The following is an 18,863-nucleotide window of genomic DNA, read 5'->3' on the forward strand; positions in this document are numbered from 1 at the left end:
AAGAGACATTGCTGTTGAGTTGTTTTTTTATGTATTTAACCTTTATGTAACCATAAAAACCTCGAGATACAAAATCTCTTTTTCAAGAACACAGAATAAAAATGTACAGCTCTAAAACAAGCAATATAAAACACAAATAAGATCACTACAAAGAAAAACCAAAGAGTATGTTAATGTATACCCGAAGTGAACCATACAAACGCAAAAACGGGCAACTACACATGGTTACAATGGCCAGCTAAGACACACTATGACATTGACTATGACAGCACAAGAGTGCTTTGAAACGGCCGAGAGGAACCAAAGAGTGCAACTTTGAGTTCTTCTGCAGAGGATTCCACATAAAAGGAGCTGCATAAGGAAATGTTAAAATCTTATCAAGCCAAATGCCGCCTTTCCATCATCCCATACGGCAGAGGAAAAATATGTACTTTCTATGTGGGGTGAACTGTCCCTTTAAGTATATAATTGGGGGCACCTGTACTTTATCTGAGCATTTTCATTTTGTGCTACTCTTCACTACGACCCCACCGTATTTCAGAGGTAAATATTGTACTTTCTACTCCCCTGTAGCTTAAGTTACTTTTCAAATCAAGATTTTATTTGTGAAACCATTTCAGTTCATAAAAATCTGCATTGTTATAGATGAAACTACCTAACAGCTCTACACTGACACCATCCAGATGCTGCTTAGAGGGCAATAAATCAGGAATAGCAAAGTCTTAGGGCTGCTGTGAAACTGCACCTACTTAGGGCAATAATAAAAAGGTTTATCTTGGGTGCGTCAGTACAATGGACAACCAAGAAAGGACGGCAGAGGAGATACCTGCACACCAATGCAACTGGGCTGGAAAGCCACGAAAAGGTTCACAGGCTGAGATCAATGCAAAAAGAAAATTATTTAGGACATCCGTAAGTTTCAGTCCTTGGCTATCATCAGTGCTATAATAAACCAGGGATAAAATTACAATAATAAACTAAACTAGTCCATACCCATTGGTAGCTTTGTCACCTTCTACCTATGCCAATCCTCAATGCCTATGTGCAGTTTCACATACATTGACCACGTCAGTGAGTAGAAAAACGTGGGACAGACAGAATGACTGACTGACAGAATGACACACTGACAGTTTCCGTGATTATGTACAGCATACCATACCATGACTTAGTCATACCAAACATTAGAAAACACCAACATTGGTCCACAGGGGGAGCCACAGCGATCGGTCGCATTTTAGCCATTTTGAAGCATTTTTCTGTTGTTATAGCGCCACCCAGTTGCCAATTAGAGTTAAATTTCTCCAGTCACCTTGAGGCGTCCTGTTCTACATATCTACCAAGTTTAGTAAAAATCCATATGGCGGTTAGGCCTAGATAAGAAATGAGCTCTCTAGCGCCCCCATTTTGTTTGATGGGGTCAATAATGGAGGGGTCCCCTCAGATTATGTGTGGTCATATGCCTACAAAGTTGCGTGGTGATCGGTGAAACCCTTGAGATGTTATACACCTTTATGTGATGAGCCACGCCCTCCGCAATATTCATTGCCTTATAGAAGCTCAGTTTTAGTAAGTTTTCCAACTTTTGCCAAGAGGGAACTTTAGATATTGGTCCCTAGATTATGTTCACGGAGTTTCATGCAGATCGGTCAAACTTCCTAGGAAGAGATCGATTTGAAGTGTTTTTTAAAAAATCCAAAATGGTGGAAAATCTATAGAACCGGAAGTTATGGGTTCAAAGGTGGAAAATCTATAGAACCGGAAGTTATGGGTTCAAAGTTTGCGATTTCAATCGGTTGCTATAGCGCCCCCCTTTGGCCAACTGATGTAATATTGCTTCATTCGCATCATCTCATGACCCTCTACCACTGTGCCAAATTTCACATGGATTGACCAAGTCAGTGAGGAGAAAAACGTGGAACAGACAGTTTTCATCATTATATAGTAAGATAAGATAATAAATGAAATACTTTGAATGGAGCCATTTTGCACAATGAGTTCTTGTACTTATTTTATTTCAAGTACAATTTGCTGGTAATTTCTGTGTATTATTATTCAGGTATTGGACTATTTTAAAGCAGGACTTTAACTTGTAACAAAATCTTTGTCCCTGTGGTATTGCTACCTTTACTGAAGCAAAGGAGCACGTCTTTTACCACTGCTAACAATTATAATTCATATATTCATCATATAGACCTGGTGTTGAATGGTGATGAATTACCTAATTGTTTGATAGCTGGTAAACAAAATAAACAAAAATACAACATTACTGAACTTATTTATTATCATTACTACACTATTATTGCCACACTATCTCCCACAGGTGCAGTAGTCAGGGCTGAGGTCACTGATCACACTTCATTATCCCCGTTGGAGGCTGAGGCCAGGAGTCGGGCACGCGCGCCCAGCTGTCTCTGATCTCTGCGCGCGTTCACGAGCATGTAAACACCTGACCACTGCAGGGGACTGATTCCGCTGATTTCCTTCTCACAAAAACCAAGCTCCCCCACAAAGCTCCCTGCTGGTGACACATCTGTGTGTCCTCCGAGCGGGATGACGGATGAGGAGGTGCTAGTGTCGGAGGAGCAGACGGTGGAGAGCGGCCCGCTGCGGGACTCCAGGCGGCTGACTCGGCTGTACTGCATGAATGGCGGACATCACCTCCAGATCCTCCCCGATGGGACGGTGCAGGGCCAGAGGGATGACGGGGACGCTCACAGTAAGAGACCGCAGCACGACACAGCGCACTTTACATCCAGGTCATGCCTACAACATGATGCGTTCACTTCCTTTGCTGCAGGTGTGTCAGGTTCAAAGAGCAGGGGAAAAAATGTGCACTCAAGAAACTCCTTTTAGGTGAAAACGTGGAAGCCATTTCCTGACATTTAAAAGGGGATTAGGAAGCTGCCTGTAGAGCATCCCAAGTAGGTGTGCGTTGCACAGGTGAAGGGGAGACTGGGGATGGTTGGCACACAGCTAATTTCTGGTCATTTGAAGGTCAAAATGCTTTCTTCACCTGTACTCTTCTACCAGGTTTAAACATATGAAAGTCACTAACTTCATTGATGAGGGTAACATTTCAGTTTTATAGTATCTTAAGTAAAAAAAAGTGGTCTGTGGAGTAGATGTATTATAAATGTATTACTTCTGGTTAATAGACAAAGGAATCAGCTATGTGTTCATATAAGATCTGAAAGTCTGCGATGAGTGATGGTAGCTGGTTAACATCATTTCACGAAGTTGGGTCAAATGTAAGCGGGGTTGGTCGACCCACTGACTCTGGCAGCTAATTGTAAAATTAGCAACTGTATTTGTAGAGTTTAAAACTATCCTGTGAGATTAAACACACTGTTTATATTGTTTATTTTTTATTATTATTACTTTAGATGGTTAATGGCAAAAGTAATTAGACATACCTATTGATAAATCGCTCAAAAAAGTTGTTTGGTTTTTAAAATGGGCCAGATATTCTATTATTCTATTATACTATTGTTTTTGGTTTCTTGTCTGAATTAAATGCTCAAATTGTTTCTTTTTTTTTTTTGCAACTATAGCATTTTAACACTGTGCCAATCAGCCCCATAATGTAAGCCACTGGCATAAATGCACATAATGACTAATCACAACTAATTAAAAAGAAAACATTTGTGTGCATTGTCTAACATAAATTACCGTACAACTTCAATTAATAGCACAGGCTAATATTTGGTTCAATCCCTGAAATAAACAGGCCTATATTTGGGACAGGCCTTTAATTCCACTCACACAAAACTGTTGCTCAGCAACAATGGGAAACATAATCAAATTGTTTAATGAAACCAGTATGAATATGCCCACCGACACAACACCACTTTATCCTGTAAAAACAATACTCAAAAATTGGATTAAAACCCTTCTGATCCTTTCAAATCTGAAGACTTACAGAGTAAAGGAGGAATGGACACATAATTTGAAGAAGCCACCAACCCGGTTTTATACATCCGAAGACCTTCTGTAAAAAAACAAAAAACAAAAAACAGACTTGTCAACCAGACCAGGCGTCTCGTCGGTGAAGATTCTTAGTCATCCTGGTCATGGTAAACATTTGCTGTATCGTAGGCAACTGGACTTGCTTGCGTTTCTTGAAGACATTTCACCTCTCATCCCAGAGGCCTCTGCAGTTCTAAGGGGTCCGTGCGGAGTCACAGGCTTTAAACCCTGTGTGGGTGTGAACCCTTACAAAGATGTTGGGGTCACATGTGGGCCCTTAGTTTCTGAGTTGTTAAGGTCACGCGTGAGTCGTTGACCCACCTGGCCATCATGTGTGTCGTTAGGGTTAGATGGGACCAGGTGTGAATGGGTGTGAAGTCATCCCAAGACTGCATTGTAGATGGGTGATAAGTGGTGTCGAAGGCCACCTCCTCTGTTCAACAATGGTCCTTCTAGGCTTCTTTCCAGACAGCCAATTGACACATGTATTTGTCAAAATGTGCAGCCACACCGGGCTAGTAAAAGGGACTGGAAATAAGAAATATTCAATAAGTTGAAACTAGTGTTAACTACCCCAGGTCTCCCCTGTTTGACTTTAAAGTTAATTTTAAATGCATTTAATGAACTTAACTGAATGAGGACTAAAATGCAAAATAACACTAAACAGCAGAGACGTTGGGACTGAAAGCTGAACCATCAATGTAAATAAAATGTGAAATGGTATAACACACACATGACCAGGACACATATGGTGTTTTCAGAGGTATGGCCTTTTTGTAAATGATAAATAGGCTACAGAGACATAATGAAAATATTATAAACTGCCATATGTACTGTGATATTTTGTGCAAAGTATTAATTTGTATATAAATCCTATAAGACGTGTCATTTATGTTTATAATTTAGAACATCTGGTCAGGTTATCTCATTTACAGTTCTTTCTGTTGATCAGTGAGCACTGTCATCGTAAATACAACTAATGAAACTAGACGAATAAAATGCACATTTGCCATCTATTAATTTTGTTTCTGTTGCGAAAGGCTCTGTGTTTTATACTTGAGTACATCCAGTTGAAATGCAGAAGAGACTGACTGACAGTGTAGACTTAAACGAGTTAAAATTGTTTAACATCCCCTGTCCCATTCATCTGTGCGCTGACTAAAGCTGAGAGCAAACAGCCTGAAAGTTTGGACGAGGAATCTCAGAGCCATTTTTCTCTTACCAGAAAAGAAAGCGACCCATCTTTGAGGAGACGTGTTTACAGGTTTCATTTGTTGCTATGGTATTTATTTTCATGTTATATTACACGTGTTCTCCTTGCAGTTGTTTTAAAGCTCAAAGCTGTGGACAGAGGCGTAGTGGTGATCCGTGGAACAGAAGCCGGGCGATATTTGGCCATGAGCGACGAGGGGCGACTGTACAGTTCAGTGAGTATCTACAACAGACCTCATGATGATATGTGATAGTAAATCAGTAAATTAAACTTAGCGATGCAGACGTATATAGATAAATATTCCGTGATATCTGCTGTAAATGATTAATCGCTCTGTGGTGACTGGATTTTTTCGCTTTCAATCTCAAACCAAACAAATTAAAGTTCTGTCAGCTGTTGGTTCTTGTTTGTGTTTACATCTCAGCCCACAGTGACTGATGAGTGTTACTTCCTGGAAAAGCTGGAGGAGAACCACTACAACACATATATGCCTCAGAAATATCAGGAGAGGAACTGGTACGTAGGCCTGAAAAAGAACGGGAAACCTAAACTGGGTCCAAGGACTCACATCGGACAGAAGGCCGTCTTCTTTCTGCCCCGACAGCTGAGTGAGTCTGATGAGTGAAGAACACAGAGATACCTCAGACAGAATGCACCAGGAGGAAGTTTTGTTCAGATACACCTACTTTACCGTTTTAGCTCATGAACTGGGCCAGAACAAGACTTGAAGAAGTGGTGCGAAAATAGGTGATGACACAGTGGCTTGCAAAAACAAATCGGTCAAGATCAAAAGGAGGCTAAGTCTTTTTAATGTTAATCTGAGGCGTAATTATTGGAGGGCCAGCTTTGCACCAGAGAAAAGACTGTGTGTCAGCATCTTTGTGTCCACTAACAACATCCTGTTTTAGTTGGTAGCAGATGTCCTGACTGCACAGATGAAAAGAACAAACAAGAAAACAGTATAATCCATAAAACACATTCTATTATTACTAAAAAGTTGTATAGTACCAGGAGTATGATTATTTTTAGTTACCTAAACTTTTAAAGGGACAGTTCACCCCAAATTCAAACATTTTCTTCTTACCCGTAGTGCTGTTTGTCAGTCTAGATTGTGTTGCTGTGAGCTGCAGAGTGTTGGAGATATCAGCTGTAGAGATGTCTGCCTTCTCTCCAATATAATGGAACGAGATGGCACTCGGCTTGAGGTGCTCAAAGTGCCAAAAAATATATTTGTAAAAACTCAACAGCAATGTCTCTTTCCAGAAATCATGACATGTTTACTCAAGATAATCCACAGACCTTGTTGTGAGCAGTTTCATGTAGGAACCCTTTCTGCTAAACTACACTTACAAACCATATCAGTGCACAGAAGGAAGTGTGCATCTACTCATGGACGAGAGGCTCGTGCTCGTGGCAGTGCAAGATGTAAAAAAAAAAAAAAAAGGCGTCCTCCTAAGCTGAGCTGTAATGTTAGCTAGTTCAGTGGTGCTACGTGAGCCAGCAGTAGATGCACGCTTCCTTCTGTGCGGTGATACGGTTGGTGGGTGTAGTTTAGCAGAAAGAACATAGTTCCTACGTGTAGTCTCTGGATTATCTTGAGTAACGGGGTCATGGTTTCTGTGAAGAGCCACTGCTGTTGAGTTTTTCAAATGTATTTTCTTTGGTGCTCTCAGCACCACAAGCAGAGTGCCATCCAGCCAATATCTCCAACACTCAGTATCTCACACCAAAACAATCTAGATGAATAAAAAAGCAGTACAAGTAAGAAGGAAATACATTACATTACAAATTTACATTTGATTTGGGGGTGAACTGTCCCTTTAATTATCTTAAAAACTGTCTCCAGATGTCAGTGAAATTTGGTGGACAGTTAGACCAGATGCAGCAACTAACTCGTATTTGTCATAAACTACTACACTTACAACATTGTAACCTACTGATTGAAAATGTTGGCTTGGGGACATGTGCTTCCAGTTCTTTCTTGTTCGAATTTTCTGCATCTGACGCTTTGCTCTCGAGGGGTAACGCCTCAGCAGATTAGAAGAGTGTCAATTAACAGCTTGAGATGGGCCACTGAGCCACTAAACTTCTCTGTAATTAACAATGTGTCAAGCTGAAAAACTGTTATTTCATATCTCCAGCAGTTACACGTCACTGCCACTTGGTGTCGCCAATGTGTAAAATTACCTAGTGCACCCTTCCACACACATAAAAGCTGCCCCAGGCTTGAGCCACATTTTTATTTTCATGCACTTTCCACCAGTAACTCAGTTTCATAATGCCAGCCTGTAAGTAACAATCTTTGATGTAACACAATCCAGACAACTCAGAAATGACGCATTAAAAGTGACATTTATTTAACACTAAACGTTTTCTGTACAGTTTCATAACAACAAAACCCCAAGGTTGCAGCTCTAAATCACATAGAAATAAGCATAATGGGTCTGTATCAAAGCAATGGCAGAAATATGAAGTTAACCGATGAGGCAAACAGTTTCAGTTTGCTGGATCAGACTCAAATCCATATGAACTCCTTCCAATGACAACAGTGGTGAGATCATGAACATGCCGTTCCCACCAATATATAAAACAGAAACCACAGCGTCAGTCATTCCTTGTTTTTATATGTCTGGGACTTAAAATAACGATGGGAACATCCTCTGGGTTTTACTGGTTGTGTTTCTAAAAGTGCACCTGCATACAACATTCGTTGATATAGTCTTTATACCTACAAGATAACTAACATCTTACACCTCAGTTTCAAAGAAAAAACAAATAAAAGAAGAGTAAGAAAAACAGATTTCCCTTCCCCATATGTCAATTAAATCTTAAGGCAAAAACCCACCTGAAAATGGAATTTTTATGCTCTTAGATAATTCGATCCAAACGTCTGAGCGAGATCATTAACAGCCCAGACTCTTTTCTGTAATCACAGAGCTTTTCCACTCACAATGAAGGAGATGCTGACTCTGCTGACTCACTGAGGAGTCACGGAAAGGTCAGGCTGTGACATCTCCATGAGATTTTTAAGGATGTGAACCAGAAAATGTGCTCAAACGCCCATAACAAAAAATCTTGGTTGCTGTCACAAAATCTCTTCACTGTCATCCCCGAGTTGCTCTGGGGTTTGTCGCCTTGACATTTGTGGCCGTCTAGTTTCTGGCTCAAACTGGATTGTCTAAATTAAAACCATAACCTAAATTCTATTTCCAGGTGGATAGATTCACCTGATTTAACGTACAACAAAATATCTAACAGGCAAAATCATAACTTCTGATACATGGATGTCATTTTAATGTGCTCTGCTGACACTGCGTTTGAATCGCAAGCATGTATGTTCCATCATGACAATGCCGTGAATGAACAGTTTCTAAAGCAGCAGACAACACTGCCCCCTCCTGGCTAAACAAAAGGGCAACACTACTTAAAGCCAACAGGTGAGTGAAGTATGTGTTATATCAGCATTTACAGCCTAATGACAGCTTTGCTTTCTAAGTGTATGTGTGGTCTAAAAAAACAAACAGCCTCTAACAGTCACAATAAAACCATGATTAGTGCAGATTACAAAGTGTGTCGCATGCTGTGGCAAGTCTAACGAGTGTTGTATTCATTAATACCTGTTGGCTTCAAGTGTCACCAACATGAGACACTCCCTATTTATTGACCTTAAGGGCAGATGCATGCTCGTACGCTACCATCAAATGATATAAGGCATTACTTATACATTACAGACAGATGTAAATAGCACTTAACATTCGCCACTAATGAGTACATCGAGGGACTATTACTGTTAACCATTTTCCATTAATAAAGTCTCAAAACAAAATAAAACAAAGTGATATAATTCCTGAATATTTTATTGAGAGTCGTCTTCATCTATAACTCGTCTGGCCGATTTGGGGTTAAGTGTCTTCACTTCGAAATTTGAAACTCCTCGCAGAGTTACTGTTCGTGTTGGTCATGTCCGCTTCTGCCAAATCCAACGTCCTGGGTTTAGGTTGAAGGAAGATGTACAAATAATTAATATTCATGTACGTGTGCTGTGATGGTGATGTCTGTGGTTTGTCAGTGGCTGTTTCCATGCACATCAATAACTCCGGCTGACAAGATTAAGGCAACATTTTAACTTAAGTCATTTTTAATACCCCGCATTTATCTGAGGAAAATATAAAAGAAGCAAAGTCGTGATGTCACTGACAGTGATTGAATTTTGCTTTGATGCCAGTTCTGTTTAAGTTAATGAGTGAGGCACAGCAAATCACACCATAACCTTGTTGTTTCACCTTTGACTGAAAAATCCTTCCAGCAGATTAAAAACACACATTACCTGATGTTGCCCGACATTTTTTATCTAAATGTGTCCATTCATTTTCCTTGTTACTGGTCTCTAAACAGATCATGGCTCTGTCTGTCAGCTGCCTATAAATAGTTCAACTCAAGCCTCTGATTGCTCGAAGCTACATCACGATACATGACCAAACGGGGCCGGTCAGACCTGTTAAGAAAACAAACAGTCTGTGGGTCCACTCCCATTCATTGTCTATGGAGCAGCTCCACACTTTATACTTGATGAAATCACATGTTTACTTCTCTGGTTTCTGGATTTAACAGACTAGCTCATGTTCACAAATATTGAATGAACTTTCCAAGGCCATATAAATAACATATCGGAAGTATTAATTTAGGTGGTATTCCCCTTTAAAAGGTGAGTCAAATCTTTCCCCAACATTCCGCGATCGTACTTTTTATACAAAAGAGCAAAGCGGAATAACGGCGCAACATTCCCGCCTGGAACAGGCAGTGTAAAAGGGCTACTATAGCACCCAGTCTGCACTCAGTCCAACATGAGACAAGTACAGCTGCCTGAAGTAGGACAGTAAACACAAAAGCTACATCAACAACATAAAGCAAAAGATGGCCGAAACTGAGCTGAGTGGCATCTAATACTACCCCACATCTTGCTCCTGGCAAGAAACTGCGTTCGGCGGCAAAGAAAAGAAGTGATTTAAAATGAAGCAAAACAAGAGTTAACACTGGCGTGGCTTTTCACTGCTGGAGGCGGCTCTCGGACAGTAAAAAGATGAGGATTGATGCTGAACTTGCAACTTTTAGACTGGTAACATCTAACGTTGGCTTTTTAGCAATACATATCTTTAGGTTAGTTTTTAGAAAATTGTACATGTTTATGTATTTAACTGTGTTGCATTTTAACTTTTATGCCTGCTCATGTGTGATGTGTGACAGTTGTACTCATCTGTTTGTGTTAATTCTTGTAATGATGTTTATGCTACCTCTCCGCCAGGTTGCTTTTGAAAAATGAGATTTTAAGGGTGCTTTCAAACCTGCCTCGTTTGATTCGGTTCAATCAAACTCAAGTTTGTTCGCCCCCCCAAGTGTGGTTCGTTTGTGGTGAGAACGTGTTCCGACCTCGATCCGAACCAACTGCAGTCACATGACACATTGTTTGGGTTAAACATGAGCATGTTACAGTCCTGGAGGATTATTAATGTGCACCTCCTCCTGTACTGCCTTAATATGCACATTCAGCACATCCAATGCATCAAAACATTGTTTTCTAGTTGGAGCCGCACCTCGTTTTCAAACTGTATGGTTTGCCTAAAATGAACAATGACAGCAATATAGTCCACGATGACCAGCGCTAAAATCAGCCTGCGTAGTTGTCCCTCCATTGTGACATTAGAAAGTGTCACATTTATCTTGCAAGTGTACTCTTCTTCAATGTTTTGTTTACTTCCTGGATTTTTCCAGCAAAGAAATTCTGACCAATCAAGAGCAGCTTTCTCACGCAAGACATTTTACTTGGTCCACTTGTAAATGCTGCCATGAGAACACAAACCAACTCTAGGCAATAATGAAAATTTGTAACAAAATAAGTCCCTGATTCAGACCAAAGCAAGCACCTCGAGGTCTGAAAGCACCCTAAATCTCAGTGAGACTTTTACCTGGTGAATAAAGGATACATACAACTTACGACAACACAAGCTGCACTGAAAAACATTCCAGTAGGCATCAATATGTGGTTTTGCCGTGGCTGTTATCTACTATGGTCTCACTAAAACTGTGCAAAGCAAACCATCGTCTTTTTGCTTCCATTCATTCTTCTTCCATCAAAAACCACGGTGCTTCTATTACCCACAGCGCAACTCCCTACGGTTCCAACAGGTATTTAGGTGAGTTATGCCCTGACTTCTTTATTTACTTAAGATTTGAATGGCATTTGACACTTGCAGGGTGATGAGTAATGCCAGATATTTCTGGTTTGGTTTGTTTTTTAATCATTGCCTTAATCTCATCCCTCACTGTGACTGGAGTCCTGTGTGCATGTACATGTCTCCAATGACAAACCACGATGAGTGTGACCACACTAATAACACCTCACCTCTAATAGATGAAGAGTACCCTTGTTCGGGGAAGAGTGGCGTAGGTGGGATCTGCCAGTTTACGCACTCTGGAGTAGTTAACAAAGCCTCTGATGAACAGCATGAAGCCTGCAGGGCAAAGAAAAGATAAATAATGCAACATCGGAGATTTACCTTAATGTAATCATGGGTAATAGCAGGAAATGCTGTTTGTTTATAAAATAATATCTCTCACTTACCCAGGGCCAGGAACACCCACCACAACCAGTACTGTCCATCAAAGTAACCGGGGAAGTAGGTAGAAAACTGGAAGCAATAAAAAAAGTAGTATCTGTTAAGAGCTGTAGTTTAAGTCTTTCTTTACAGTAATACCAATAAATACTGATATGAAATACTGATATACAAACTGGTTTTAATGAATATACAGTGAACAGTTCTTACCCTGACAATGAGGACCCATTTGATGAGGGACAGGCCGAAACCAGAGATGGCCCCATATCGACCGGCGGCTGATGTGGTCAAACAAAACGACAAGAAGAAGCCGATCCAGTTGAAGAGGAATGCCACTGGTGACGAAAAACAAACAAACATATATGTCACTTTTAAAACATGACCAATAGGCAGTAGAAGATTTTTAATGTGAGGTGTTTTTGAAGTCATGAAACTGGCTGCCACACACTCTCCTCCTCCATCTTTTGCTGGAAAGCAAACTTGTGCAGTGAGTGTGCTGGCATTTGCACCCAGTACGTTATCTAACAGCCCTTGTGAATATGCCAAATTCAATTCAGAAAATCGTTGGCAGAGCCCTAATTTAAGACTTACTGCACGACAAATGTTAAAAGAGAGTGCATGATCACTGTCCAGAGTTCTACAGATACATAAATAATGAATAATGGTCTGATTACAAGCCAGCTTTGAAGTGAAGGACAGTTTACTCTTTTAGAAAGAACCACAGTAAACATGTCGACCGTTGAAATGAGTTCTTACTGAAGAAAGTGAGCATGAAGATGCCGTCGTTTCCTATTCGCAGCTGGTCAGCATCTTCAAAGTCATCCCTGGCTACAAAGTCGTCCTCCTGCGCCAACAGCAAGACATATGCAAATACATTACAATTACTTGTGCTTACCTCCAATTTGCTTTGTTGTTTTGTTTAATACTACGGCATGACGAGGAATATTTCTACATGCTGTTTGAAAATTAAATCAGTGTACCATGACTCTTCCAGTGACCAGGGGGATGGCTGCCTCTTCTTTGCTCCTCTCTGCTTCATCATAGGAGGGCAGAGTGGTGGCAACGCTGTAGGATGGAGGATTTGGAAATCGTCCTCCATCTTCTTTGTATTCAAAGAAAGCTGTAGAGATAACAAGCAAATGACTATTCAACCAGGCACAGAGGTGAACTCTTCTATGTGGTTAATAAAATCCTGCAGCATAGCTGACATTAGGGGTGGGAATCACCAGAAGATCCATGATACGATATTATCACAATACTTAAGGCATGATAAAATATTATTGGGATTTTAAATGTTATAATATGCTGAGTATTGTGATAAAATATATTGCAATTTATTGCCTTTTTTTCAACTGTAAATTATGTCCACAAAGGAAATCTTTGTCAATAGCTGTTTAATTTAATAAGATAAAGTTTTTTTTAGTCAGTTCATCTCACTTCAGCCATTTTTTGCAGTAAAATGTATCTAGTGGACTGAAAAAGCAAGTGATAATATCATTCTAGTAGGCTACCTGAAGTTTAATTTGTATTTGTAATATTAATAATTTATATAATTAAAAAATCGATACCTGGCACTATGTGACGATATGATATTTCCACACAAAAAAATATCACAAAACTATGCTGTATTGATTTTTTCCCCACCCCTTGCTGATATTAGAACTGGGTCATGTGGAGAAAATCAAATATCACAATATTTTTGACCAAATACCTCAATATCAATATTGCAGTGATATTGTACGGTTAACTGCTGACGCTTTCACATATGATATTTTTGATAAATAACCATTAGTGATGTAAATATAACGACTAAGTGGGTAATGACAAACGATAAAACAGCTAGAACAGTCTGGTTAATTTAGAAATTTACATCACTTAAAGCTGCCTTTAAATCCAGAGAAGGACAACATTTACAATGTTACAGTGTCCAAAATCCAAGATGATGTCTAGCCTTGTATCATGATATCAGTGTAAAATCCATATATTGCCCAACCCTAGCTGACACTGTGCAAAAAAGTCATCTCATGTACGTATTTAGGCAATAATCACTCAATAACTTTATACAATTTGTAAAACAAAGCAAATATTGTGGAGTCTTATTGGTAACAATATAAACGTAAAAAAAGACACGTACTGACTAACAATACTGAAAATACATTCAATGCAGTAAGGTGGTATTTTCACTGTTGACGGTGACGTTGGACGCAACATACCTAACTTTTTAATAGAGTTAAGAGACAATCTCCAACCACATTAAGTGTGCAATTTTAGTGTTTCATCCCCCTCACTTTAAAGCTGGATTTAGTAACATGTAAACTAAAAAAAACATTACTGATTTAAGCTGTACGCACAAGAGTAGCAAATGATAAAACATGACTTGGCCTATCGTTTGTAATTTTGGCACATATTTATAAGCAGAAAAGAAACATCTGTTACCAGTTGTTATCGGTTATCTCCACTAACAGATAAACACAGATACACAAAACACAGTGATAGATGAATAAAAGACGCTCTCTATAAAATCAAGGTCTGAAAATATTATTTTGATTCTGCTACAGTATCAAATTTGTATCTTAAAATGCTGACGGTAACTGCAGAACTGAAATTTACCAATGCTGACTGCTTTACCAGCTGTTACGCAGGTTTAATTGCTGACAGACAAAAATCTACTTTCACTTCCTTCAAAAGGAAAAGCAGCAGCAGACAATTATAAAACCAGACCAGGGAGGCATGAGTTGCAGCAGGAAGAAAGACATTAGTTGTATATGTGTCCATTAGTGTCTATGATCTGTCTTATACAAGCCAAGACTTTTATCTGGGTCATTTGGCAGATATCCAAAATGCCCCTTTGTGTTGTTCAAACACAAACAGCATTGGACCATGTCAATAAACTCACCCAGGAAGAGCTCAAGGCTACACCCACTTATGCAACATGTTGACCTATGCCCTCTTAAGAAGTGAGATTACAAACAGCAGACCTTTCTAAAAGGCCTTGCACACAAGCTACTCTCTGTTACATTATTCATCCCAAGGCTAGCAGTGTAAAACAAGCAACAGCGGAAGACTGACACTATTCTTTATAGTACTGTTCTTCAGTATACGAGTTATGAGGTATCGGTTCTTCATTTGTGAGATTTCAGTGGGAAATATTGTACTTTTTACCATTGTTTTAAATAATTTATCTGATGGATGTTTCTACATTGCACAATAGGGTTTAAGATTAAAAAAACACATGATGAGCTCATGAAATCTGAGGCAGGTAAATGCAGCTGTTAGGACAGCTTTAACTTTAAAATACAGGTTGAAGGTGTGATAAAGTAGGATGCAACTTTAGCCTGCTCCAATGCAAGGCAACGCTATCAGAAAAGGTTCTCACTGTGTGACTGAAATGTGACACTGTGGAAAAAACTATTCTTCACAGTGATTATTTTTGCTTTTGATTCTTAGGGCACATTTCACTAACTACTTCAACACTCTTAACTGTTTTGGATGCAAGACTTAGAGAATTTGTATGAAGTGGCACTGGTATTTATGTATTTCAATATTACTCCCACTTCTAAACTGTGTTTATTCTGAGTTATAGGACAGTCCGTGAAGGTTCCTAACCTGCATTTGCTGCAGCAACGCTGCTGTAGGGTGGTGGTGCGTCCTGGGCAGGACTCTCCTGGGATGGCTGGGATGGTTCCTCCTCATTCACCAGCTAAAGAAAAGTTAATAAATGACAACACAAACTGGGTTAAACTTAAATTAAAGACATTTAGGAAAACTACTTGTTGGACATGATGCAAAGAAACAAAGTACATGGGCTTCAGGAAAGGAAGCAATACTCTAGATATATTGTGAGACAACAGATATTAATCAACAGTTGCCTTGTAAAATTTCTGATTTAATTTGATGTGACAAAGTTGCAAGTCACGGAGCAGGATCGAAAGTACTAGATTTTTACATCAATGAGGAAGTTACTTGATTCAGATTGCTGCCAAAACAAACAAGATCATCTGTTAAATCTGTAAACACTTACTAAATTGAATTTCCAGGTGATTTTATAACAATATGATGTGGGTTGACATTGCAATGTGAAATTAAAGGATGATTTTATCCATAGCACCTCTTGGTTTGCACACCCTATGTATACTTAGGCCAGGTACTGAGCAAGCAAACATCCTGATACTGTGCCAACTCAAAGAATACCAAGGTAGGAGTATCACTGATGTCGCACTTGATTTATATACTGTGCAACAAGTGGTCATGACGGACGTGCCTGCAGCCATTGTCTTTTTCAAACAGAAAGGATTAACTGCTCTTGTTCTGCCAGTGGTAACACAGTTACCTCTGATATGTCATCAAAACTACATAGTCCGAATTAAACTGTGCACTCACGAATTCACACCTCATCTTCATATCAATGTGTGTCAATAAAGGAGCAGGCTTCACGTTATTATTTGGATCATGTTCTCTCTGTGGAGTTTAAGTTACTGACATGTTGGACTGGCCACAGCACAGTCAGGTAGGATGACGGATTTGGTTCAAGGCTATACAAAGTGTCAATGCACAGCGTTCCTGTTCAGGCCAGCCAATACCTGCTAACGTTATGAGTAACTTAATAAGCTGCTAACTGAAAATGGGTCACACTGGTTTCAAAATATATGTGACAAAAACGCTGTTATTCGTTTAATAGTTTATTTCAACGTGAGGAATTTGGTTTTATAAAAGCTTGAGATGTTTATCGCCAACTCAGGCCCGCCCGTAAACAAATGTCGATTGAGCTCGTTGTTTTCCTCTCAGTGACAGGCTAATGTTGACTAGTGTTAGCTAGCTGGGTAGCGGCTAACGCTAGCTAGCTAACTACATGTTAGCGTGCTAGCAAACTGTTACATACCTCCTGGTATCTGACGTTGCTGTTTTGTTCCGCCATTGTGGAAGAGGAGCAAAATATTTAAAATGTCCTCTTTCCACTTCAGCTGTGAAGATGTGTTGTGTAAAAAGAATCTCGCCAACGAAGTAGCTAACGTTGCCTCCTAGTTGGCCATCTCCTTCCTACTCCCCCTCCTGCTCATGACACCCGGACGGTAGGGGAGTTTTTTCTCTCCACGGATGGCGAAGGCATAACCCGCCGTACTCTTCCTCTGATTGGCTGATACTAGTTGCCTTCGTTGATTGGATTGGTTAGACTTGGGTATGAGGAGTGTGATTGGTCAGGATAAGGGCAGGAATATTGGGGTGAGCCAATCAGAGGCAGAGTAGGGCGGGCTATAGCTTCGCCATCCTAGGACAGAAAAAAATGCAGGCTAGGATGCTACCTTAAATGCTATTGGAATATTCGTTTACGATTTGTTCGTGTATCAAAGTTGAAATATCACGTGTTATATCGACATGAGTTTTCACGATGAATAGTGTTTTCTACTTGTTAATGCGTGGCGCCCTCATGGACAAAATTTCAAAACTTTTTCATGACTTTTCAAGGACCCTCAATGACGTTTTTGCCTGGCCTTTTTTTCAAACATGGCAGATTCAAACTCTATTAAAAACATAATTTCAGCTAGCTGGCAATGGCATACATGAAGGTAGAGACAGAATACAAGGAGAGAATAAAGAAACATGATGGTTAACAAAACGTAATACATCAATGCATAATAGAGCTATATTACATTGACAGACAGGGAACATAAATTTGCCGTTATGTTACATTACATGTGGGGTTAGCCCTGAAAGATTACAGTAACAATTTCATTACTCAACAAAATCCCATTATTTTTCCAAAGTTTTAAATGATTTTAAATAACTTCATGTCTTTCCCAGGCCTGGGAAACATTACTGGGAAATTCCATGACTTTTCCAGGTTTTTCAGGACTGTGGGACAGGGGTACACAACCTGTGGCTCCGGAGCCACATGCGGCTCTTCAGGTCATCTCTAGGGGATCCCTGTGGCTTTGACAAACAATTATATGTAAATTAATAAGGCTTATCATTTTAAGCATTTTAATTTACATTTATTAATGTTGTAGGCCTACAGAAATGTTCACATTCTCTGATTGTAAAAATGTGAAGCCTATATACTGAGTAAAAAAATGTTCTAAGCTTTCGTCAACTAAAATGTGCCTCAAAAAATCTACACCTATTCCTCTAAATTTTGTCGAACCTCGATAGCAGTCTTGAGTCTTCTTAGCTCGGTTAGTTCAAAAGATTGTATATAATAACGGACATAGATACCATGATGTCACCCGTTGGTTTGTGGAGTGCAGTTCTGAGGCCACAAGTTCAGCATTTCAGCTGTCGCCATCTTAGTTTTTTGGAGCCAGAGGTGACCATATTTGGATGAGGGGGAGAACGAGGGATGGATCTGACTGACAGAGGGTAGCAATGCCTCACAGACAACCTGTCACTCAAGTGGTCCCGCCCTTAATTATGCATAATGTTGAGCCTTAATAACATGTAAACAGGAAAGTTAAATATATATATAAAAAAAAATTACCTCATACAGTTGTCATAATTGTTGAGATTAGCTATAGAGACCAGAACCATTTTTGTACCAGGCTGTAAACATTTTTAATTCTGCTGTTAAGTTGGGCATTTTAACATGGGGGTCTTTGGGGAGTTACTCTGTTTAGGAGCCAGCCTCAAGTGGCCATTCGAGGAACTGCAGTTTCTGGCCCATCAACAATGGCTTATTTTTTTCTTCCTCGGAGGTTGCTGCTTGGTTAGCTCTGGATTCCAAATCCAAAAAAGAAGAAGTTTTGGAGTAAAACAGAAAATGTAATAGTATGTGGACAGATTTGTTGCTTTCACTGCCAACTCTGTAACTTTAAGTACGAAATAATTATAAAAAAAACCCACTGCTGAGTAGCCACCTTGTGGGAGAACATATTAATGAATGCTCATTGAGAGCTATTATTAATGTTGATAGGCTAATGTAGACTTAATAGGCTATGTTACCCTCATTGTAAGGCTCAAAAATGTTTAGCAGCTCCACAGAATTTTACATTTATCATTGGTCAAAAGCGGTTCCTTTGATAGAAAAGGTTGCCGACCCCTGAGTAGGGGGAGATATATGGACAGGGAAACAGATTTCAACA

General features: G+C 39.6%; 2 protein-coding genes across 2 annotated transcripts; one reads left to right on the top strand and one right to left on the bottom strand.

The window, feature by feature from the left end:
• Positions 1-2,081: 2,081 nt before the first annotated feature.
• Positions 2,082-8,700, top strand: fgf1a (fibroblast growth factor 1a). Its single transcript, XM_050042011.1, has 3 exons — positions 2,082-2,716; positions 5,290-5,393; positions 5,604-8,700. The coding sequence occupies exons 1-3, from the start codon at positions 2,551-2,553 to the stop codon at positions 5,802-5,804; spliced, it is 471 nt and encodes a 156-aa protein (XP_049897968.1). The 5' UTR covers positions 2,082-2,550; the 3' UTR covers positions 5,805-8,700.
• LOC126388743 (NEDD4 family-interacting protein 1-like) lies at positions 7,513-16,868 on the bottom strand. Its single transcript, XM_050042010.1, has 8 exons — positions 16,670-16,868; positions 15,397-15,490; positions 12,771-12,910; positions 12,547-12,634; positions 12,001-12,125; positions 11,799-11,865; positions 11,580-11,688; positions 7,513-9,166 (listed from the first exon to the last, which is right to left on the bottom strand). Exons 1-7 carry the CDS (start codon positions 16,703-16,705, stop codon positions 11,582-11,584), a joined length of 657 nt encoding a protein of 218 aa, XP_049897967.1. The 5' UTR covers positions 16,706-16,868; the 3' UTR covers positions 7,513-9,166; positions 11,580-11,581.
• Between the last annotated feature and the right edge of the window lie 1,995 nt (positions 16,869-18,863).

Source organism: Epinephelus moara, chromosome 4, assembly GCF_006386435.1.
Source record: "Epinephelus moara isolate mb chromosome 4, YSFRI_EMoa_1.0, whole genome shotgun sequence".
Taxonomy (NCBI): domain Eukaryota; kingdom Metazoa; phylum Chordata; class Actinopteri; order Perciformes; family Serranidae; genus Epinephelus; species Epinephelus moara.

Excerpts from the sequence above, each read along its gene's own strand:
- fgf1a (XM_050042011.1), top strand. The coding sequence starts at position 2,551 with ATGACGGATGAGGAGGTGCTAGTGTCGGAGGAGCAGACGGTGGAGAGC. Across the intron at positions 2,717-5,289 it reads GGATGACGGGGACGCTCACA|TTGTTTTAAAGCTCAAAGCT; the intron begins GTAAGAGACCGC and ends TTCTCCTTGCAG. Across the intron at positions 5,394-5,603 it reads AGGGGCGACTGTACAGTTCA|CCCACAGTGACTGATGAGTG; the intron begins GTGAGTATCTAC and ends TTTACATCTCAG.
- LOC126388743 (XM_050042010.1), bottom strand. The coding sequence starts at position 16,705 with ATGGCGGAACAAAACAGCAACGTCAGATACCAGGAG. Across the intron at positions 12,911-15,396 it reads CGTTGCTGCAGCAAATGCAG|CTTTCTTTGAATACAAAGAA; the intron begins GTTAGGAACCTT and ends TTATCTCTACAG. Across the intron at positions 11,866-12,000 it reads AATGGGTCCTCATTGTCAGG|TTTTCTACCTACTTCCCCGG; the intron begins GTAAGAACTGTT and ends TATTGCTTCCAG.